The sequence below is a fragment of the Eulemur rufifrons genome, chromosome 18, assembly GCF_041146395.1.
Source record: "Eulemur rufifrons isolate Redbay chromosome 18, OSU_ERuf_1, whole genome shotgun sequence".
NCBI classification, from domain to species: Eukaryota; Metazoa; Chordata; class Mammalia; order Primates; family Lemuridae; genus Eulemur; species Eulemur rufifrons.
In genome coordinates, this window is record NC_091000.1 from 48,828,368 (window position 1) to 48,850,898 (window position 22,531).

Consider the following 22,531-nt stretch of genomic DNA (forward strand, 5'->3'; position numbering starts at 1 on the left):
AAAAGCCAATATAATATTTGTACTGTAAAGATAGCTAGTATTAATAAAATGGAAATACTAATTTGAAGAATAATATTTGCATTTAATAAATGACTGTATGCCTTTATTCTATTTAACACTTATTTCTCATGACAACTCAATGATGTAGGCAATGCTGGCATTTTAGAAACAAGTTTGTTCAGGCTTAAAAAACAAACAAACAAAAAGTCACATGCCTTGTCCAGACATGCATTGCATGGGAATGGAGAGCCCATTAAAACTAGTATATTTTGTTTCTTGTTATTAAAGATAAATCTTGTTTTTGTAAGAGTATAGGAAAGAATTAAAATGTATAGCTAAAATGTCCATATCCATTATATATACAATGTCTGGTAGTTTAAAACCAATGTGGTTTGACCTAAGATTAAATCTCTGTGCCTACTTTTTAAAATAGGTTACCTACTCTTCATATTTACATAAATATTTATTTGCATATTTTTGGCACAAAAATCAATAGTTACAACAACAATATGATTGGCCCAGAAGAAACTGTCATGTTGGCATTTGACTTAGCCTTGACTTTGAGAATTCTGACACCTGGAAAGGCTCACTAGGGGCATTAGAGGTTAGGGACAAGCTCTGGAAAAGCTAAGATAGATTTAGGATGATCGGATTCTACTCAATCCTAGCAAGAAAAACAAAGGTAATTGTTAATGATTGCTGTTGCTAAACACTAGTAACAAAAGTAAGCCACAGGCCCCCCGCCCCGTTCTCACTTGAAAAATAAGGAAGATTTTGGTGGATTGTGGAGTGACAGGAAGGTGAGGAAGAGAGACAATAGGCAAAGGCAGACTTTTCCTAGAAGTTTGGCTATAAAGAAAAGACATGAGCCAGAGAGAGACACAGGGTGAATTACATTAAGGCTCATCAGCACATACAATTCAATCTTCTACTGGAGTAGAAAGAGCAGAATGTGGAGTCACACACCAGTGCTCCAACATACGGCCTCTTTAGAGAGACCACAGCAGGACAGAGCATGGAGTGGGGGGAACACCTGTGTGCACCCCCAAATCAAACAATTTTTAATAACAAATAAATTCTTTTGGTACTTATTTTACATCTTTTTGTCCAGACACTGTAAAGTGTTACAGACATAGCCTATTTATCTCACTCACATGTCTGATCTTTTTCTAGGGATTTCCAAGGGTGGCTCTGTTCTCAAGAGTTGGACATTTAACAGCGTTGTCCTTTCCAAAATTGAGCACAGAGTTGAGATACTTTGCAAGCATATCACATCTGGAGAGGGGCCAGTCTCCTTAATTATAGCTTTCATGCTGTGCAAAGCACTGAAGCAAAAGTCTCCAGCTTCCCCACGCCCCACCCTAAGAAGGAAAGGGTGAGAGAGAGACGGGCATCCTGGCCCACCTACCGCTGCCTGGGTAGGCTGCTGCTTCTTATTTCGTTTGGGGCGTAACTTGGTAAAGTGCTCCAGCTTCTTCCCCTCTTCAGAGGGCAACTCGGAGATAAATCCCGAACTCCGCTTCTCTTGTCTGATGGATGGGAAGGGCGGGTCTTCAATGTGAATCGGTACCTCCTCTAGCGCTTTATCTAGATCAAACTCCATTTCTAAAATTAAAAAGAAAAAAGTCCAAGGCCAAAGCTTAATGCATAGAAATGGATAAAAGAAATCCCTAAAAGTATTTTATCATGGAATAGCAAACACTCATTCACAAATCACTTAACTCTCTTTCTCAGTATTTACCCATATAGTACATCCCTAAGAAACATCCCTAAATGGTCTGAGGGCCTTGCTGAGGGTGTTTCATAGTTACAAGGAAATGATTGGCATTAGAAAAACACTCACTTACCAAAGGCCCTAGAAACAGGCCGTAGCATTCGGCTATGGATACTCTTCCTTTTAGATTTAGGAGTCATCTAGCGATAAAATAAAGAATACACTTAGACAAGTAGTCATAGAACACTCCCCCTCCAAACTTCAGAAACATTCCAGATTGATTATTTAAAGTCTGCATTTAAACATCATTTTCACTGCTTTAGAGGATGACTGGTAGCCTATCTAAAAGGACTGAAGTGATATATTTCTAAACATTTAAATTTCTCAAATGATACAGCTAACCTCTTACTTCCCCCTACCCCGCCCCACCTAACCAGCTAAATTCTATTTATATAGCTGGAAAGAACAATGTATGGTAGAGAATTTAACTTGAAGCTGTACATGAGGATGTTAAAATAGATATGAAAATAAAATTCAAAGACAGCAAAATCAGTCACAAAAAATTGAAAACACAAATCTTCACTGTTCATTGTCACAGCAGCATCAATGGAAGCAACACTGAACTCTTTCTGTGTCACTTCAATGATTTAAGTGGTTTAACTCTTTTGCCATCGAGATTTTGACATTTCCATCATGGGCAAAGACCACGAAAATATGCCAGGATCCAAAAGTCTATATCTGCTGACACTTCTCAGTAAGACCACTTTGATCCTGCTGGTCTTTTAAAAAATGAAACCCAAACTCAAACCAAGGCCAAAACTTAACAGTGTTATCCTAGCATTGGTGTCAACTGTTTATGGTGCAAAGCCAAGCCTCAGACAGGCAGTATCTTCTCCCTCAACAGGATCACACAAATGTCAAAGGTGGAGGGACCTTTTGTCATCATTTATACAAAGAAACTCGAAGGACAAAACCGAGTCATGGAGATGATAAAGGCTAACACTCAAGCTGGCAATAGGAGCAGCGCCAGGGACAGAACCCAGTGATGAAGGAGCTCAGAGTCCCTCTTACCACCCCATTCATGAGTAAATACAGATGGGTGCACTCTAGGGATGTTTTAACTGGTTTGATACTAGAAACTGGTACTTGTCTGAACTAAGAACTAACTGAAAGAACTTCGTTTGTATACTTTGACTTCATTTAACAGGTTGTCATCTAAGGCTTTCTCAAAAAAAAAAATAATAAAAATCAACATGGTTGGAAAACCATGGATTTTTTCTTTGGCTCAAAGAAAAATTCAGCTCATACTGACCTTTAAAGCAAACAACTCTATAATTTTGACAAATAAATCGTGCCAGTTTTAATAATAATATCCTTTTGCTATTACTAATTGTTGAAAGAAAGGGGAAAGAAAAAATGATGAGCAATTGTATTTAAATCCAGGCTGGTTTTCCTGAAATATAAAATGAAATTTGCTGATTTGGTTCTTTCAAGGTTTTGTTAAAGGCAAACGATCTGAGGAGTATCTATTTATAAAGCAACAGACTTTGCAGGTTCAATAAAAACACAGTCAACATAATGTAACTAGAAAGGATTCCAGTTTGAAGGCAGTTCTCCCCAAAATTGGCCTTGCGGTTGGCTGAATAAGTTAGTGGCAGGACTAGTCTATTCACAGGTGAAACCTCTGAAAATAATTAATTCTCAGGAGATACAAACTACCAAAATATATGCTCTGTTTAGTCGTGAAAAAAGTTCTTCAGTATTTTATCAGCCTTATATATAACCATGGTAGATAAAAGAATCAAGTAGCAGCTTGGGATATAATTTCTAGCCAATTTCATTTAGATAGTCACAAATACATAGGAAAGAAGTTTAAAAATGCATGAATTGAAGAAGTCTTTTGTTTCCTGTAACTCTGGATTTTATTTTATAGGAAGGGTATTCATAAGCAAAAATAATCTGGCTTAAGTTTCTCTATCATTAAAGCCTTTATAATAGATATCAAATACATGTAAAACATATGAAAATTATGACATTTCAAATATTGCAATTTTTCAAATACATGAAAATATAGTTATCTATATAAAAGGGTAGAATATATAATGTGCATAGAAAGAGACTCATTTACAAACTGATGTCCATCTGTAAATGAATCATTCAGCTCAACCTAATTTTAGAGGCATTAAGAAACACACAAAATCATCAGTATTTTCTGATGGTTGACATCAATCAAAGGGGAACTAGTTTTCTCCTCATGGTCTCATTTTGTAATGCTTCAAAGCCTAGTATACAAAGTGTGAATGTCAGAAAAATGCATTCTAGTGCATTTCATTGTTTTCCCTTATTTTGTGTGCTTTTTACAAATGCAAATAACTTCTATTTATATTTTCCACAAAACTCTTTCTCTGTACTTATCATATCTGTTAGTTCTGAAGTTTTGTACACAGGGCCAATCAACTTTTGCTAAAATAGATAAAATTTACAATTAGGCTAGTTTCTGCAATCGGTCTGAAGACTGAAACCCAGTTTCTATCTCTTTCTCTCATGGGGTTTAAGTATAACAATAGAGAGAAGAAAAATAAACTTTATTTCCCTCATATTTTTCTTACTTTTTTTTTGAATTTATTTTTCCTTAGTTTTATTGAAAATGTGGACCTCCTGAATCTTATTGGCTTATTCCTACAATCCCATTACATATAAATCTAAAGCAAGAAGAAATGTAAAAATGAACTATGTTAATCCACCTAAGTGTATATTTAGGAGCAAATATTCAATGTTTTTCTAGAAATTTGGTTTATTTGCACTCTTCTCACCTCCTTCCCTCAACTGTTGGGTTGATGAATTACATCCTAGGGAAAAAAAAAATCTGACTTTACCATCTTCTTTGGAACTGTCAGCTCTCTTTCCTTTTAGTGTCAAAATGAAAGGGTTAACTTTCTCAGACTGTTTCTTAGTCTTCACTGACCTTTCCTTGACACCGGTCAATGCCTAAGTGTTTTCTGAGTCAGGGAAATCACAAACTGCCCAGGAGGTAAAGGGAGCTGCAACTGAGATAGAAGAAGTGTACACTCCAAATGGACCTTTCACAAAGCAATTCATGGTTAACACTGTCAACTTTAAGCCTAGACAAAATTAACTTATCTTAAAAATGCATTTTGAGTAATAAGTAATTTTCAATAGTCACATCCTGAAGAAATGAGAAAAAAATGTGTTAAACCCTTATTTTAAATGTAATTTAGAAGGGAAATCCTCAACAGACTTGTTTCTTGTCCTAATCTCATAAACCACCGATAAACTCCCACCGTGGCAGACAATATGCCATAGCTCTATTTCCTAAGAATCCAAAAGCAGCATCGACATCTACATTATTCTGAAACCTTACTCATCTCATCCCATTTTTATAATAGATTACAATGGATTTAAAACTATTCTGCCTGTAGCTCAATAGAGTTCTGTCCACTTTTACCACAAGTTAAAAGACTAGCATTGGAACCTTACAAACAATGCAACATATTTTCCTGTCAAACTCACTTTTAGCATGTATTTCCTACACATACTATTTTTTTAATGAGAGTTAAATTGCTTACTATCACTACAAAAACAGGATGAGGTAATTTCCTTATTAGTTTTTGCCAAGTTTGTACAAAGAATAATAAATAACACTCTTACTCCAAGCTCAAGAATTTATAATTTCTTCCCAACCCCCACCAAAGCTTAAAAGAAAAAAGCAAAACAGTACCAGTTGAGAAACAGATTAGGAAAATTCTTCTAATACAAGAAGCAAATCATGGTGCCATTTTTTTACAACCCATGGCCCGAAACAAGTAATATGACAAGAATCAGAAAAAAAAAAAAACCTTGGAAATTTAAGTAAATTATGTCTTTTCATTTTTATTATTGTATAAATGGAGTAAGCACTTTTCCTCTCTTGAATGGTTTGTACCCTCTTCATCAACACTCTGCTTGCTTTCAGGCACATGGCTGGGGATATTTTAAATTCATCGCCTGTTTTGCTAGCTGAACCATCTTGTAAAATCCAATCTTGTCTCTAAATTGTTGCCTATTTCATTCAGGATCCGCAGATGGACGACGACACTACAGTCTCCTGGGAGACCAGCCAAGCAGCACAGAAGCAAATGGAGCACAAGAATATAAACTAGTATGGCCAGAAACCGCAGAGCCACCAAAAAATACTTACACTTGTACAGCAGAGAGTCTCCATGCAGCAAAAAGAAAGGAAAAAAATATGAATGGAAGAGAGATAAAGCAACAGCATTACTAGAAAACGGGAGGGAGAGAGACACTATTCACAAACAATGAAACAAAAAAGCTACAATACATAAAAAGACATCATAGCAAAAGAATAAGGCAAGAATGAAGCCAAAATATTAATGGCTTAAGGCGTCCAACCTAGCTTTTTATAAGCAGAAGCACAATTACAGCTTGAAGAATTGCAGAAACTTATACCTACAGACATTACCTCTTTTGCTAAGTGTGTGCAAAATGCCATTTACCAACTCCACAAGGCATTAACCTCACCTGGGGGATAGTGGCATTATCAGCTCCAAAGGCACATAATGGACAGAACACTGGCTGGATATTCGAAAATCCCATGCAGGTCTTGGCCCTTGGGCCATAGGGCTAGTCCCACAACAAAGCTGGGACGATGTGTCGATGAACACGTACAGGTGTCCCTTCTGGGAGCCGTCTGCATCACCCTATGCTTCCCATTGCCTTTTAGGGTGCAGTAGTTTTGAATTCTCTTCACTCCTTAGTCATTAAAGCTTTTCAGGAAAGGATCTGATGCCAGGATTTAGCATAGTTACCTACCCTCAGTGCAATTAAATATTAATACCTTATACATTAGTGGGGATTGAGGTTACCTTACATTTTACATTAAATTTCTAAAAAATTTTTAAAACCTCATTGGTCATCATTAACAGTTTGTTAAAGCATTTTATTTTTCTAAAAATTTATAAAAGCATTTTTAAAAACAAAAAAAAAAAACAAGAAGTCTAGTTGTAAAATATCAGTCTTTGTGATGGCAAAGTGTGGGGTGTTGGGGAATTCTTTCCAAACCTCCTGAAAACACACTCTGAGGAAGGTCAGCTATTCCCTCCTCCTGGGGCTGACTTTATTTTTCTGAATTCTTTTTTTTTTGTGTATCAATTTTTCTTAACATAAGATAGGATGAAAATACAGGGCTCCTCGATTTGTCTTTTCAGAGGAAAGGCATAAGTAAAAAGCATTCCCCATAACCATCACCACCATCACCACATCATAATCAATAATATTTGCTTATCAGAAAGGCTTCTATCAGCAATGTCCTGAAAAAGTCTCAATCTTTAGACTTCTAACGTCATACTTTATTAGGCAATTTTCTTCAGATATAACTCATTTTATGACCCCTTACATTAGCATGTAAATAGTCTTGCTGGATGAAAGGAGAAAAAGTAAAAAATATATTTTCAGATATTCTTGAATTGCACAAAATAAAGACTCCTGCCCCTATCTTAACACACACCCCTCTCAGAAGCTTCCTTTATGGATACATACGTCAGAGAGTTACAGCTGATGGTTAAGCTCCACAAATAATTTCAGACTTTCCGTCTCTTTGTGAAAGGTTAATTCAATAAGACAAGTACTTTGTCCCAATTACCTGCCTAAAGATCATTATAAGTGAAGGGGAAGGACCTTTTAATTGGTTTGGCTCCCAAAATGACAGTCAAGCAAAAAATGTTCCCATGAAGAGAGAAACCATGGTAACAGGCATTTCAACTTTTCAATGGCATGGAGATCATCAGTTCATTCCCCGACTCCTACACACTTTGTGGAACTCAGCATCTCCCAGTCAGGATGAGGGAAGCAGTGGTGAGGGAAGAGAGGCTATCCTTTCTCAGGAGTACGTCTCGTGCTCACAGCTTTGGCCGTCAGGCACTGGGTTTGAATCCTGAATCTGCCACTTACTGGGCAGAATCCTGAATCTGCCAATGTCGTTGTAAAATCAGGCCTGTTTTCTAATTTGCAAGTTTTCTAAATTGTTGTAAGGATTAAACTAGATAATGAATAAAAAGTGTTTAGAATAGTGCTTGGCACATAGTGCCAATCAGTGACCTTCCAGTGTGTCACAGTGATTATGAGCACTGTTAATATTATCATTTTTCCATTCTTCTACTCCCAAAGAGTAGGAATGGAGAGGGCATTAGTAAGTAGATTTATAACTGCAAAAAAGTGGAAACAACCTAAAAGCCTCTCAGTAGAGGAATGAATAACCAAAATGAGGCATATTCACATGAAAGAACACATTAAAAGGAAAAAACTTTTTATGTAGCAATATGAAAAAATTTCAAATGATAACATAGAGTGAAAATGCAAGTTTCAGAAAGATATGCATGGTAGGATGCCATTTAAATAAACTCTAAAACATACAAAATGACACTACATATTGTTCATGAAAACATGTATGTTTGAACACAAGATACAAACAGGAAGTGTCCAAACTCATGAGGGTGCCTCTGGAGAGGGGAAGAGAAGAGTGAGCCTGTCAGTGGTGGACAAATGAAGCTATAACGTTATCTGTAATGTTTTATATTATTCAAGATTCAACAAATACTCATAAAGCACCTACTGGGCACTGGGCACTCTTGGAGAAGGCAGTAGGTATAGCAGTCAATAAGACAGATGAGCTCTTGCGCTCCTAGAGTTTGTGTTCTGGCGTACACTGGCAAAACACAGCTTCTCATGTGTTAACAGCTTGCTCTTCAGGGCAGTAGGAACACACGCATTTGGCATTTTGGGGGCAATTTTTTGTAATTTCTTAGGAATGCCCCAAGTTTATTTAGGAATACTTAAAGGAATCCCTCTGGTCATGGTGTTTACTGATTATCTGGACATACTTTGCAGATGCTGTGTAAGAGCTTGTCTAAATGACTACCACCATGTCACCTCCTCATGGGTAACGATGACAAAGGTTTCGATTTGATCATGATAGTTTGGGGGTGGAAAGTGATCTGCTATAACACACAGAAAGAAATTTTAAAGTTTCTTGAAGTAACTCAGGGTGGTTTTCTTAATATATGTAAGTGTTTAGTATATGTATCAGTGTTATTGTTGCCCTGCTGAAGTGTTCAAGAATAGCTAGCTGCTCCCCAACATTTAGGAGGTATTGTTTTCCTGAGTCCAAGAACCCAAATTAAAACAGAAACCCAGTACCACATCCACTCTCTTCATTTCCTTTATCGTGAACCTCACATGTAAGGGATTTAAAAACAATTAAGATCAACTTTAAGAGGGTTCACTCTATAGGGTGTCCCAAAAGTTGCCATACATAGGGAAAATGGGAAATTGTAACTAAATGTACCTTTATTTAAACTATATTCATTATAAAATTTTACAACATTTTTCAATTAAATAAATGTAACTTTATTTAAAGTACATTCATTATAAAATGAAAATTTTGTAAAATTTTGTACCTTTTAGGTACATTTAGCTACAATTTCCCATTTTCCCCTATGTATGGCAACTTTTGGTACCCCCTCCCCCTGTATTTATCAAAAATGAACAGATGTTTTGCCAGCCACTTTAGCACTTCCTTTTAATAAAGAGCAGAGATGCCACATTAGTCTCCATGGAAGGATGTGAAAAAGAGAAAAAAGAAAAGAAAAGAGCAGAGATGGAGACTTGATGATTGGAACTAGATTGACTGCGTGAAGGCGGAAAAAATCCAGTTAGTTAGAAAAATAAGGAAATGGAGAGTTTACCCCCAAGCACAACAGTTTAGGCAAATCTGCCCAAAGACTGGCAGAGGGCCCCTACATTATCAGCCCCTTCTTGGTCTCCAGGCAAAAATAAACATCATACCTACAAGCATTTCAACAACTAAGAGTCATCTAGTCAAGTATATTTACTTTAAAAAATAAGCTTACAATAGAAACAGGAGGTACATAGAGATAAACTGGTTCTACAAGTTAATGGTCAAAAAATTCACTGCAGCATCCTTTATCACAAAATCAGTTAATTTTTTATCATGTGTTTTCATTTTAATAGATAGCAGGATACTTTTTGAAACACCTTAAGTAGGTGTCAAAAATACATAATTGGGACTCATTTGGCTCAAACAGAAAAATGCCCAGAGACCAACTCACAGGCATCCCCGGGGAAGACAAGATAAACATCTGTGGGTGGAAAGAATAAGCTGGGATTCGGTCTCGTTCACCTCTAGAGCCCCAGAGCCTGGAGGGGGCTTGCTATGTAACAGGCTTTCAAGAAGCATTTGTTGAACGACTGAGTGAACTGAACCGCTCCTTTAACCCAGCGCTCCCCCAGCATTCCTATCGTACAGACTTGTTTAAAAAGAAAATGTTACTACTACAACCATTGTTACCGAAAAGGGCACTTAGGCACAAAGATAAAATAAGAAGGACATATCTATTATAAATAACAGGCCTTTAGATATATTTATTTTCATGAAAAATTTGAAAAATTTACTTTGTTGTCTTTATTTTTCCCATTTCATGTAAGACTGATAAAGACTTCCTCGTGGACGCTAGCGGTTCATGGACTGGTGTCCACCTCTTTAACCAATAAACTCCTCCGATACATCTGCCTACTCTTCCCCTCAGCTATTTATTTTAAACACCTTCAAATTTACCAAAAAAGAAAAAGGTACAAGAATAATACAATAAATACAAGTACACTCTTCACTTAGATTCACCAATTGTTAACATTTTGTCACACAAAATTACTTTATTTCGTCTGTTCTCCCTCCCTCTCTTTCTCTTTCCCCCTTTTCCCTCTCCCTCTCCTTCTCTAACACACACACACAAAATTTTTGACTGGACCATTTAAAGGTTGTTGATATTTTGACATTCACCTTTAAATACTTCTGCACGAATATCCTAAGAATTCCACTCTCCTACATAACTGTACCTGATTATCACACCTATAAAATTAACAGCAATTACATAGTATCTAATGTAAACACTATAGTCCGTATTCAAACTCCCCAGTTATTCCTCAGTGGGGAATGCCTTATAACCTCTCCCTTTTTGAAATCTTAATGGAGAATTACTCATTACATATGGTAACGTCTCTTTGGTTCTTCCATCTAGCACATCCTCTCTCCCCGCCACCATTCCTGCCTTTTTCATAATACTGACTTTCTTGAGGAATCCAGGCCACTGTTTCATAGACTGTACCATATTCTGTATTTGTCTGATGGTTCCCTCTTAATTAGATTCAGTGAAACATTCTTAGCACAAATGCCACATAGAGGACACTGTGAACTACTGACTTAATCACAATGGTTGACACACGTCATGTTGTTCCACTACTGGTGGGGCTAAGTTTGATCTAGGGTAAACACCTCCCAAATGCTCCATTGTAAAGTACCATTTTCCTTAGTAACTAACAACTCTGTGAGGTGATACTTTTAATCCATGTGGATGAACCTATTTTTAAGCAACCATTGACAATTCTTGCCTGAATTAATGAATATGATCAGAGCTACAAAAATTATAACTTTCCACTTTTTTTTTTTTGAGCCAGAGTCTCATTCTGGTGCTCCAGGTAGAGTGCAGTGGTGTCATCATAGCTCACTGCAACCTCCAACTCCTGGGCTCAAGTGATCCTCCTGCCTCAGCCTCCCGAGTAGCTGGGACTACAGGTGTGTGCCACTGATGCCCAGCTAATTTTTCAATTCAGGTGGTCTCGAACTCCTGGGTTCAAGTGATTGTCCTGCCTCGGCCTCCCAGAGTGCTAAGATTACAAATGTGAGCCACCACATGCAGCCCTACTTTTTTGTTTATTCTTACACTTATTAGCTGCCCTTTCTCTGTAAAGATCAACTTTTCCTTTTTAATATCCTCTGCACTTCCATCTCTCTTTATATTTTCCAAGTTTAATTACTGTGAACTCATGGATTTTTTCATTAATTCAATGTATCATAAATCATTACTATCATCATCTTGTTGGTGCTCACAGTGTCCCATGGGAGCCTTTTCAATCTGGATTTTGTGTCCTTTGAAATAATCCTATTGGATGCACAACCAATCTTTGCTTTTTATTACAAGATATCCTAGGCTCACCTTGTGCTTTTCTGTGCACTTTTAAAATGGATATGGGCAATTCCATGTTTAATGAACTAGATTATAAAAATTATATATTTCCTACCAGATTTTCAGCTGAGTCAATACTCCAAGGGGACCAAAAATCAGTAATTCTTAATTGATTTTTGTCCTCAAACATTTAACCTAACCGTATTGTCACATTTGTGGTTGAAAAAGTAATTTTTATGCATTTCCACTTTTAAAAGTCTGATGTGGTATAAATCTCACTGAGAAAACGAAATGCTTAATTCTTTCTATGACTGTTGGACAGCAGGGAGCCTTCCCCTGAAAACCTAGGAAGAGTAGGTGTATAGAAGCCATAACTCTGAGAAGGCTGCAATAAATCGATGGACAAACGAAGAACGATACATAGAGATTTAGTGATGTGCCACACTTCCTACTGAACACAACATTAAATCCAACTATTCACACTACACTCATTAACTTTTATATCCAGAGTCTCATTTCACATAAAAGTTAAACTGGCATCATGATATTAAAACAAAACACTCAGGGAACAGCAATGATGAGAGACTATTGTAAAGATCAGGGTAGAGTGCTATTTTGAAATTAAAATGGTTCATTTCTTTATTTTCCAAATCTGTACAATTTTTCTGATATGAGAAAACTACACCTTTATCTTTCTAACTTTGCCATGTTTTTTCCAGGAAACAGCTCACTTTTTATGCATTTTAACTCATCTTGCAACTGATGCAAAAGTGAAACTTCATACTTAAATATTTTCCTTAGAAAGTGAATGTAACTTAATACATTTTTCTTAAAAGCACTCCAAAGAATGTTATTATCTGGTATAGATTTCAAGCAAATATCTTACCCTAAGACTATATGTTAGTCCTGCTGGATAAGAAGCATGATGTTCATCGATAAAAGGTCAAGTATATGCCCCGGTAGCATAATAATAAAAAAGAAAGCGGGGAAACGTCTTTAACTACTTTATTGCACTATTAAGTACAATGTTACTCCAGTGGTCATAAAACTTGAATAGCACTTTAACATTGTATTTATTGTGAAAGAATAAACAATAAAGCAAAACCCTACTGTGTATTATACTTGAGAGATGTATTTTAAGTCTAGATCTTGGAAAGGCCATGTTACAATGGAAGATAAGAATAAGGATTTAGGAAAAGATTTAAATACTCTCCTCTAGAATGGATATCATGGTTCAGTAACATCAAGATGAATAATCAAAATTAGCCTAAAATGCTTAATGTAACACATTTGCTCCCTCCACAGACTATTAGCTCTATAAAGATGACAAAAATTAATAGTTAACAACAACACTACCAAAACCACCAATAGGAGTCATATTAAATCCTGTAATAATTTGTATACTGCTTTCAAAAACTTGAGTCCAATAAACTGCAATGGTGCCTGGTAAAAAGAATGGAGGGTGATTTTAGGGCCTGGTGACATGGCTCTGATGGCAGCTGCAGTAATCAAGTGGTAATCAGGATGTCTGGTTCACCCTGATTTATACTCACAGAACGAGTGACTCAGATACTATGGATCTGCAAGCTTTTCTGAAATTGGGTTCTAAAAAATCCCTTTATCTTAACTTTTCAACCTCACATAGAAGCTGAGTGTGGTAGCTCATGCCTATAATCCTAGCACTCTGGGAGGCTGAGGCAGGAGGATCGCTTGAACTCAGGAGTTTGAGACCAGCCTGAGCAAGAGTGAGATCCCATCTCTACTAAAAACAGAAAACTTATCCAGGCATCGTGGCACGCCTGTAGTCCCAGCTACTGGAGAGTCTGACACAAGAGGATCGTTTGAGCCCAGGAGTTCAGGGTTGTGGTGAGCTACACCACTATACTCTAGCAGGTGCGACAGAGTGAGATAAAACAAAACAAAAAACTTCAAATAGATCTTTAGGTAAAAATGGCTTACCACCAAAACTCTGAGAAACCTGGTCTGGCTTGGAAACCAAGATCTTTGTCATATTCAATTTAATTTCTTTTAATTAACACCCCTTCTGAATGGATTCTTAAGTGAGATTCTCAAAAGAGAGTAGATTCTCAAGATATCCCTTTCTACAGATCCATTATTTTGATATTTATTTTCTAAAAACTTTAGACCATCAGTGTTATCAATACATCGCATTCCACCTATGAGAACGTCTGTCCAAAACAATATGTAATACTGTTTGCCACTTTTAATTTTTCACTGGCTTTGATCTTGTTTCAAAATGAATTAATGATTCATAGCCAAGCTATAGTGAAAAGTTGGGTAAATTTTCTATCCAACATACTTCTTATATGCCATTATTGCATTATTGTATAATAAAACAAAGCTGGCTTTGAGAGCATATGGGTGCCATCTTTTATCAGTGGTCCTGACTTAATGTTCACTTTAACAAACTCTGTATGAATCTTTCATTGACATTCTCCAATATTTAAGGTTCCAATATCAAATAACTGCATACAGGTGGCCAATTCATTCAGTTACCTGGGGAGTACAGGCTACACAGTGCGCAACTAGAAGCATTGTTGAGGTTTTGCTATGGCCATGATAGAGAATGCTCTGAAATCTTTTACAGGAAAAAGCCATTTTAACCATGCTGAATTGAGCATAGTATTTGTGGATTTCAATTGCATACTTTCTCAAGGGCTGAAGTGGATTTGAAGCTGCTTCCAAAGAAAAATCCTGGCTTGATTTCTAGGTACCCACCCTACAGCTCAGCCCTGGTTAGATGGTCTTCTGTCTGGGCAAGATAAATGATCATATATCTTAATTTTGATAATCAAATGTTAGGTCTAAAACTTGCAGCACTAGCTCCCAAGTTAAAGCTCCACCCTTAACCAGCAAGCAGAACAGAGTACCATGTAGTCCTAGCAAGGGGATTGATCCTTAAGTTTACTATATTGTAACTCCCTCAGGTTTTCTTTTCGCTCTTTATTCACCCTCTTTTACCTTTAAAGTTCTACTAATTATTAAATTTGCCACCTAAAATTGTTTCTCAAAAAAGTCACAACACATATAAATCCAACAAATACATTTACATAAGGTTATACAATCTAGACAAAAATATACCAAAGAAATTCCTTGCAGTTATATCTGGAGCATGGAAGTAATTTTTTGGTCTAGTTTCTACGTGTGGTTTTCAGAAGGAAAGTCAGTAGGATTTTCTTCAACAGACACTTCAATGGCCAAAGCTAAAAACCATTTACTTTATATTTTAATTTATTAAGGGATGGGCTTGTGATGGAGGTTTGGCCTTAGCCGTCAGAGATGGGAGAAATCTTAGATATAAATTCCAGCAGTGATAGAAGTTTCCTCTGAGGCACATTTGGGGAAACTGAGAATCTGGGTAGGTCAAGTTCACTCTCTGAATTTCTACATGTGAGCTAAACTATGTGAGTTAACTCATCCCAACCCCAATCAGTGATTCTAAACTACAACTGGTACAGTTAGAAATTTAGACAGAATCACTTAATTTACCTAGTCTGACCTACTTTTAACTTAGTCAAAAGCAAAATGCAGAGATATATGCTAGTTTCCTTTCCCCGTCCAAATCTACACTATAGGCCACTTCTTTTTGTCATTCCTAAATTTCAGCCCAAGTAATCCCACCCTGTTTGCTCCCTTCTCAGTAAGTCTGTACTCTCAGGGGATATTTGGTTAAACCTCAGATTCTGTCGGGTAAGAGGGAAAACTGTCAAATGGAAAGTCAGGGCACAGCCTGATTAACCACAAGAACTGAATGTGGCAGACCATGTGAGTTCTCAGTATGGGCAGATTCCAAGAGATAAAGAGTCCTTTACCCCAGGTGTGTAAGCTGCTAGTTCCATCAGTTCAGGCACCTACAACCCAAGCCATTGCTTGCCCTGTAATTGCAAGAGATATGAATTTGTTACTATAGATTAGACTCTCTCCCAATTCACTGAGAATTAAGAATAAAACTCCATAAGGAAAGAATTGGTCTGTGGGCATGGAGATACCACCTACCGAACTCTCAGTGTAACCCCCGAGTGAACTTGGCCTACCCAGTGCAAAGGCTCTTCCCACCCCGAATTTCCCCATAACTTTCTTTCTGGTGTCCCAGGCCAACCTGGAGACCAGGAACTCAGCAGAAAGGGAATGGGTTTGGGATTGAGATCATTTGTAGTTGAGCTACCAACTGTGGCAACCCCTTATTAGCAATGTGATATGGGCAAGTGTGTTAACATCTCTGAGCTTTGAGATTCTCATCTGAAAAATGGGTTAAAATAGCTACCACACATGGCTGCTATGACAAAACACTGGACACAGTGGGTAGGTGGCTTTAATCTTTTTTTCTAAGGCAACTTTCTGACAGCTTGGTAACCTATAATGTTCTCATTAATTGAGCCTCTTATGTCTAAAGATAAGAACGTTTCCATATAAAATAATTATTTTCTAAAGTTCCCAGATTAATCTATTGTATTTATTGATGACATTAGTTATTTAGATATTGATATCCTGTACTTTCAAGGAGCAAAGAATCTAGTAGGAAAGAAGAGACATGCAAGCAATTATTAATATAATGCAAAGCCAAGATATTAAAATTTGCTGAGCAATTATTATGTGCCAGACTCTGCTCTAGATACTGGGGATATGTGGTCAACAGCACAGCGTCCCTGACCTTCAGGGGCTTATATGCCAGTGTGGGAAGACGGACAAAAAGTACTTACACAAGTAAATAATATCATTTCCAGTCCTAATTGGTGCTAAGATAAAATGGGATAATTTGCACAGTGACTGGAAGGCTTCTTTGGCTCGGAGGTTCAAGAAAAACTTTTGAGAAAGAGACTTTGGAGTTGAGATAGCCATGCGACAACCAAGAACCAAGTGAAGCGTGCCCCAAACTGAAGGAACAATAACTGGGATGGGAGCCACAGCAAATTCCAGGGAAAAGGAGAAAGGCCACTGCAGCTGGAGAGAAATGAACAAAGGCGAGAGTAGAACAAGATGGGGAGAGAAAAGTCAGAAACCAGATCATGTAGGACCTTATGGACCATCAGGAAGAAGGCTAAATTTATTCTGGGTAAAATGGGAAGACATCAGAGGGTTTGCCACATTAGATACTGATCTGATTTCCACTTTAGAAAGCTCCTCTGGCTACTGAGTAGGGGAAGGATTGATGGCAGAGCTAATAGTGAAGGTGGGAATAGAGTACGAGTCTGTTTTAGGTGTCCAGGCAAGAACCAAAGGTGGCTTGGCTGAGGAATAGCAGCAGACATGAACGGTGGAGAGACTGAGGCGACTGTCAGGTAGAGTTAGGAACAAACGGGCAGAGTACAAGGTGGTGTCACAAAGCTGGATGGTGAAGCCTTGGGTAGGGGAGAGAGGAAAAATCGATGATTCTGTTTGGGACATACTGAGTTTGAGACACCTGTTGGACAGTTAATTGGAGATGTGAAGTAGGAAGTTGAATATACATACCTGTGGCTCAAGGTATTAATAAATTGAGATACATGTCACAAATGTAGAAAAAGAAAAGTGCTGGTAGAGCTGAAGAGGCTGTGACCACTTCTGGGAAGCGAACGTGGCAGGCACGTCTGTACTGTGGCTTTACACGGGCACGGCTGACTGCCGGCTCAGACCTGGCCACCAGCTCCAGAGTTAATCTAGTATACAGTTGCCTCCTGGACATCTCAACCAGGGGCTTGTAAGCACCTCAGTCCTAACGTGGACGAAACAGAAATCACTAATGTTTGTTTCTACCAAAACCTGCCCCTTCTTCCAGTCTCCTTACCTTCAGTGGCTCCTTGCTGCCTTAACAACAAACAAGTAAACAATAAACAAGCAGACCCTTTAGTGAGATCTACGAGGCTCTGTGTGATATGGCTCATGCTTTCCCTTCCAGCCTCCTCACCTAATCCTCTCTCCTACCCTTTATGCCTGTCATCTCATAATACTACAATAGTTCCTTGAATTATGCTGTTCTTACTCCAAGCCTCTACATGTGCTGCTCTAATAAATTTACTTACTCATTTTCCTCCCAGCTAAATTTTCTTTCAAATGTCAGCTCTCATTGCACCAACAGTTACCAAGGGCCTATTATGTGCCAGGCGTGATGCTTAGAACCTTCTTCCAGGAAGTCTTCCTTGACAATGCCCCTCCCCCAGGCTGGGTGCTGCTCCTCTGATTCAATAGCAACCTACCTACTTCTACCAGAGCACTTTCCCACTATATTTAATATTTCACTTTATTTTACTTGTTTATTTTTGAGACAGGGTCTCACTCTGTCACCCTGACTACAGTGCAGTGGCCTCATCACAGCTCACAGCAACCTCAAACTCCTGGGCTCAAGTGATCCTCCTGCCTCTGCCTCCTGAATAGCTGGGACTACAAGGCTGTGCCACCATGCCTGGCTAATTTTTTCTATTTTTAGTAGAGATGGGGTCCCACTCTTGCTCAGGCTGGTCTTGAACTCCTGACTTCAAGCAATCCTCCCACCTCAGCCTCCCAGAGTGCTAGATTACAGGCTTGAGCCACCATGCTCAGCCTGTTTCACTTTATTAATGTATAACCACCTCGATCCCAAAAATGAGCTGAGACCCATAAATAACAGCAAGATTTCTCTTTAATGAGTAAATTAAGATAAAGAAGAAAAAAATGAAGCCAGATTATGGCTGACCACAACAAACTCTACTTCTTCAAGTACTGCATGCTTCTTATAGGTCAAACGCACATTGAGCTCTGAGCCTCTCAACTAACGGTACCAAAGTGAGGCACAGTCACAGCACAACTCATTTTTATCTGCAAACTACTCGGAACAAACAGAGCAAACTACTCGGAACTCCTCATAATGACCTACAATTTCTCCTTATTTATTTATTTATTTATTTTTTTGAGACAGAGTCTCACTCTGTTGCCCGGGCTAGAGTGAGTGCCGTGGCGTCAGCCTAGCTCACAGCAACCTCAAACTCCTGGGCTTAAGCGATCCTACTGCCTCAGCCTCCCGAGTGGCTGGGACTACAGACATGTGCCACCATGCCCGGCTAATTTTTTGTATATATATATTTTAGTTGTCCATATAATTTCTTTCTATTTTTAGTAGAGACGGGGTCTCACTCTTGCTCAGGCTAGTCTCGAACTCCTGACCTCGAGCGATCCACCCGCCTCGGCCTCCCAGAGTGCTAGGATTACAGGCGTGAGCCACCGCGCCCGGCCTCTCCTTATTTATTAAAGTGGTACTTAATAATGACCAATGACATAAAGCAAAAGCACACTTCGGAAACACAATTCTATGGGGGCTCAAAACAATATGAAGCAAAATGGGTGAGTCGATTTAGTAGAGACTCTCCAGGGTACCGAATCTCTTCCACCTCTGCATCTCTGCTCAGGCCATTCCCAGAGACCTGATCTCTGCAGGGAAAAGAACAAGGTCAGTGCAAGGAGCTGCTTTGTGCTTAGTACTCTGGGAAGGCTGAAACACAGCAGGTGAAGTGAGTTATTGTGGATGAAAGTTTCTCAAACTTTTTTGACTGTAACTCATTGTATGAAATACATTTTATATCACACCCCAATTAATATGTACATGTGTGTAAAACAAACATTGCATGTAATGATACTTTGTTTCAGATCATTTTATTTAAAATCCTGGTCACAACATTACATGATTTCATGACTTATTAGTGGGTTTTGACCAAAGGGTTGAAAGATGTACCCTGTATGAATTCAAGCCTTTCTTCATGAGCTCATTTCAGTGGTAGACTCCCATCTTTCAACATCCAAGCAAATTCATGCGTGGGATTTACAGAGATGGCAGTTCTGGGATCCACCAGATCTAGCTTTGCCACTTCTGCCCTTCAACATAGCAAACTTGGTGGGTGATATGTTGGTTCATTCATCTTACATTTCTTGCAAGAAGCCAAAACTACCTGGTACACAGTGGATCAACAATAAGCATTTGTTGAAAAAATGGCCTTCTGGTTTGTATTTTTGGCTCAGAGGTCTTTTGATAGCTCACCACCACTTAAGACTTCACCAACATTAAGTACTTCTGTCTTGTGCCCTGGGCTCTTTTGAGAGGCTGCAGCCATCTTCTTCTAGCTTTTTCCCTTACCCCATCACTCAAATAAAAATGTCCTCTTTAAGGACCTCCCATTTTCTTCCTCTTTAGACAGGCTGTTTCACACACACATATATATAAGAAGTATTTCCTTAATATCTAAAGCAAATATCCCTGTTTTCTCCAATTTGAATATTGTTTTATTTAGAAATTAAAAAGAAAATTTTTCATCCTACCGGGATTTGGTCTTTGATTTCAATTGGCAATTAGTGATAATTTGGAGCTTTTTAACATAAGAAAAGGTTTGTCGAAGCAAATGTAATTGTGATACATAGGAAACATGAGGTTTCTAAGAGTTGAAAAGTGAGAATTTAGACAAATTATTTTATGTACTATTGGCTCTATTAAATCTGTGATTGCTTGTAAAGGACTTAATTAGTTTGGACTTCATAAAAAATGTTTTTTATTTTTTAAAATTTTGAAACTTTTTCTTTCTTTTTTTTTAAACCCAGTTCATGATGGGCATAAAAGGTTTTTCTGAAAGTGTCATCCACACTCTCCCCCCATACAAGTAATCAATGGCATGGTTTCTACTTTGTAAACCTACAGGTTTATCAGAGTCATTTTTTTAATTCAGTTCATGAGGGAAGACCAAAATTGTCTCTTATAATCATCATTACATGTCAAAATTTAGGTCATAAGAATCACCATTTCCAATCAACAAATCAGATGCCCAATGTGGATCCTGGTTTTAGAATAACCTGACTAGTCACAGCTGGTTAACGTTTGAAGTCATTTTATGGAGGGATTTTTTTAAGTACTCCCCATCTTCCCTGTCGGGAGTTTGTTTCCTACTGGGAGCTTTAGAGCTCTAGGGGTGAAGTCTGCTCAGTCTCCTGCAGGGAAAAAGGTCTTTAGTCTGTATAAAAAAGATTAAAAATTATATACTGAAATTTGAGGTTGAATTTTTTAAGGAAAAATAATTGCTGTTTTATTATTGGAGACAGGATTCACAAAGATATATTCTGTAATAATTCAAGTCTTTTAAAATTCTTTTCCGAGGAAATAGCAATAGGCAGATGAAGTGCTTCTATGCATGAATATCTTTTGATTTAAAATGGGTATGACACTCATTAAAATAATTGAAAGAATTACATACAATTAGTGAACTAGTTATGCCAAAGGAGCAGACACTGGCTCTTCACTGACTTGGCATGCTATCCTAAACCCCCAAATTCTGCTATTTTTTAAAGGTAGTATACTATACATGGTGACAAATTAAATATTTAGAGATAACTAATCAGTAGAACAAGAACTGCATCCTTCAATACCCCAAGAGCCAATAAGTTGAAAGATATAGTTATGAATACTGATTTCCTAAGAGCACCTGATGGCAGGAGAAGAACAGATGGTCTATGAACAATAAAGATTCTAAAGAAATACACATTTCAGCATGACATATAAGGTATGTGGGTTGAAATGATAAGAACTATATAGGAAAGCTAATTAGTCATTGTCACCAACAAAATAACACATAGAGAGACACAGATTGTTCCAGGTAAGCCAAAAGGGGGCAAAGTCACTTCTAACAATTGGACAACAATGGAGCATGGCAGATTTTTGACACACTTTTTTCCCAACAATGTTTAAAAACTCCAGGCTTCCAGTATGGTTATATAACACTAGGACTTTCGCTTGTGTTGCTGTTCACATGTTCATCTGGGATTAGTAAGCACCTCTCTTACAGAAATCAATGCAGTACAATTGAATCTAATGCAAAATTTAATTCTGATTGTAGGAAATACCATAGATGAAATCTATATACTGATTATAGAAGGCTGGTTAAACGCACAGAGTCTGGTACCAAAATGCCTGCCTGGGTAACCCTGGAAAAATTACTTAACTTTTCTCTGCCTCAGTTTACTGATTTGTCAGAAGTTATGAGTAAGAATTATTCATAGGTTGTTATGAGGATTCAACTGGTTAACAATAATAAAAAGCTTAGAATGTTAAGCATGTCATAGGTGCTATACAAGTTTTTAAAAAATGAAGAAGAGTTTTTAAACCATTTGGTTTCCTGCCCTGGAGTTAAAGGGATGACAGAGTGAACCTCTGGGCTGTGAGAGTGGACAGAGGCTGAAAAACCCCACAGGTTATTCTAATAGTTCTTGATCTCTCCTGATCGCCTTATCACACCAGGTGAACTAGATTACCTTTTAGTTTCTTAATAGTTAAAAGAAAAAGATAAATTTATCTCGTTGGAGACAAAATTAAAAAAAAAATTCCTCTTTCTGACACTCTGTTCCAAAAGAACAGCCTTTTTCTTTAACTTTACAAAATTAAGTTTGATTAGAAGCTTGGTCATCCTCCAGCAGATAACAGGCCCCATGGAATCACTCAATCATTTTTATCTCAGCCCTCACTTAGTCAAAGCAAAAGTTTAATAGTTGTTGACTAAGTGATGAATTCTTTTCAAAGAAATCAATCATATGGATTATTGTTTCCAACTCCGGGAATATAATCCTTAAATTCAAATTACCATAAATTTCTATGCCTAACTGATGGCCTTAAACCTTCTCTAGTGCAATTTACTGGTTCTCTAAGGACACTTAAGCTCTGAAATGGAATTGACTTCTGGACCAGGGAGAAATGGAAGAAAACATGAAGATTAGAAATCCAAGGGCAGAGAAAAAAGAGGTGGCTAGATCTCTACTG

The 22,531-nt window shown here is 37.7% G+C and overlaps 1 protein-coding gene across 2 annotated transcripts in view; it reads right to left on the reverse strand.

The window, feature by feature from the left end:
- The window catches only part of CARMIL1 (capping protein regulator and myosin 1 linker 1), a 304,319-nt gene that overhangs the window by 29,453 nt on the left and 252,335 nt on the right, over positions 1–22,531 (reverse strand). For both annotated transcript variants that reach the window (XM_069493053.1, XM_069493052.1), the window contains exons 30-31: positions 1,848–1,914; positions 1,409–1,605 (exon numbers count right to left, since the gene is read on the reverse strand). In XM_069493053.1, coding sequence (XP_069349154.1) covers positions 1,409–1,605; positions 1,848–1,914 — 264 coding nt within the window. The remainder of the gene's footprint in view (positions 1–1,408; positions 1,606–1,847; positions 1,915–22,531) is intronic.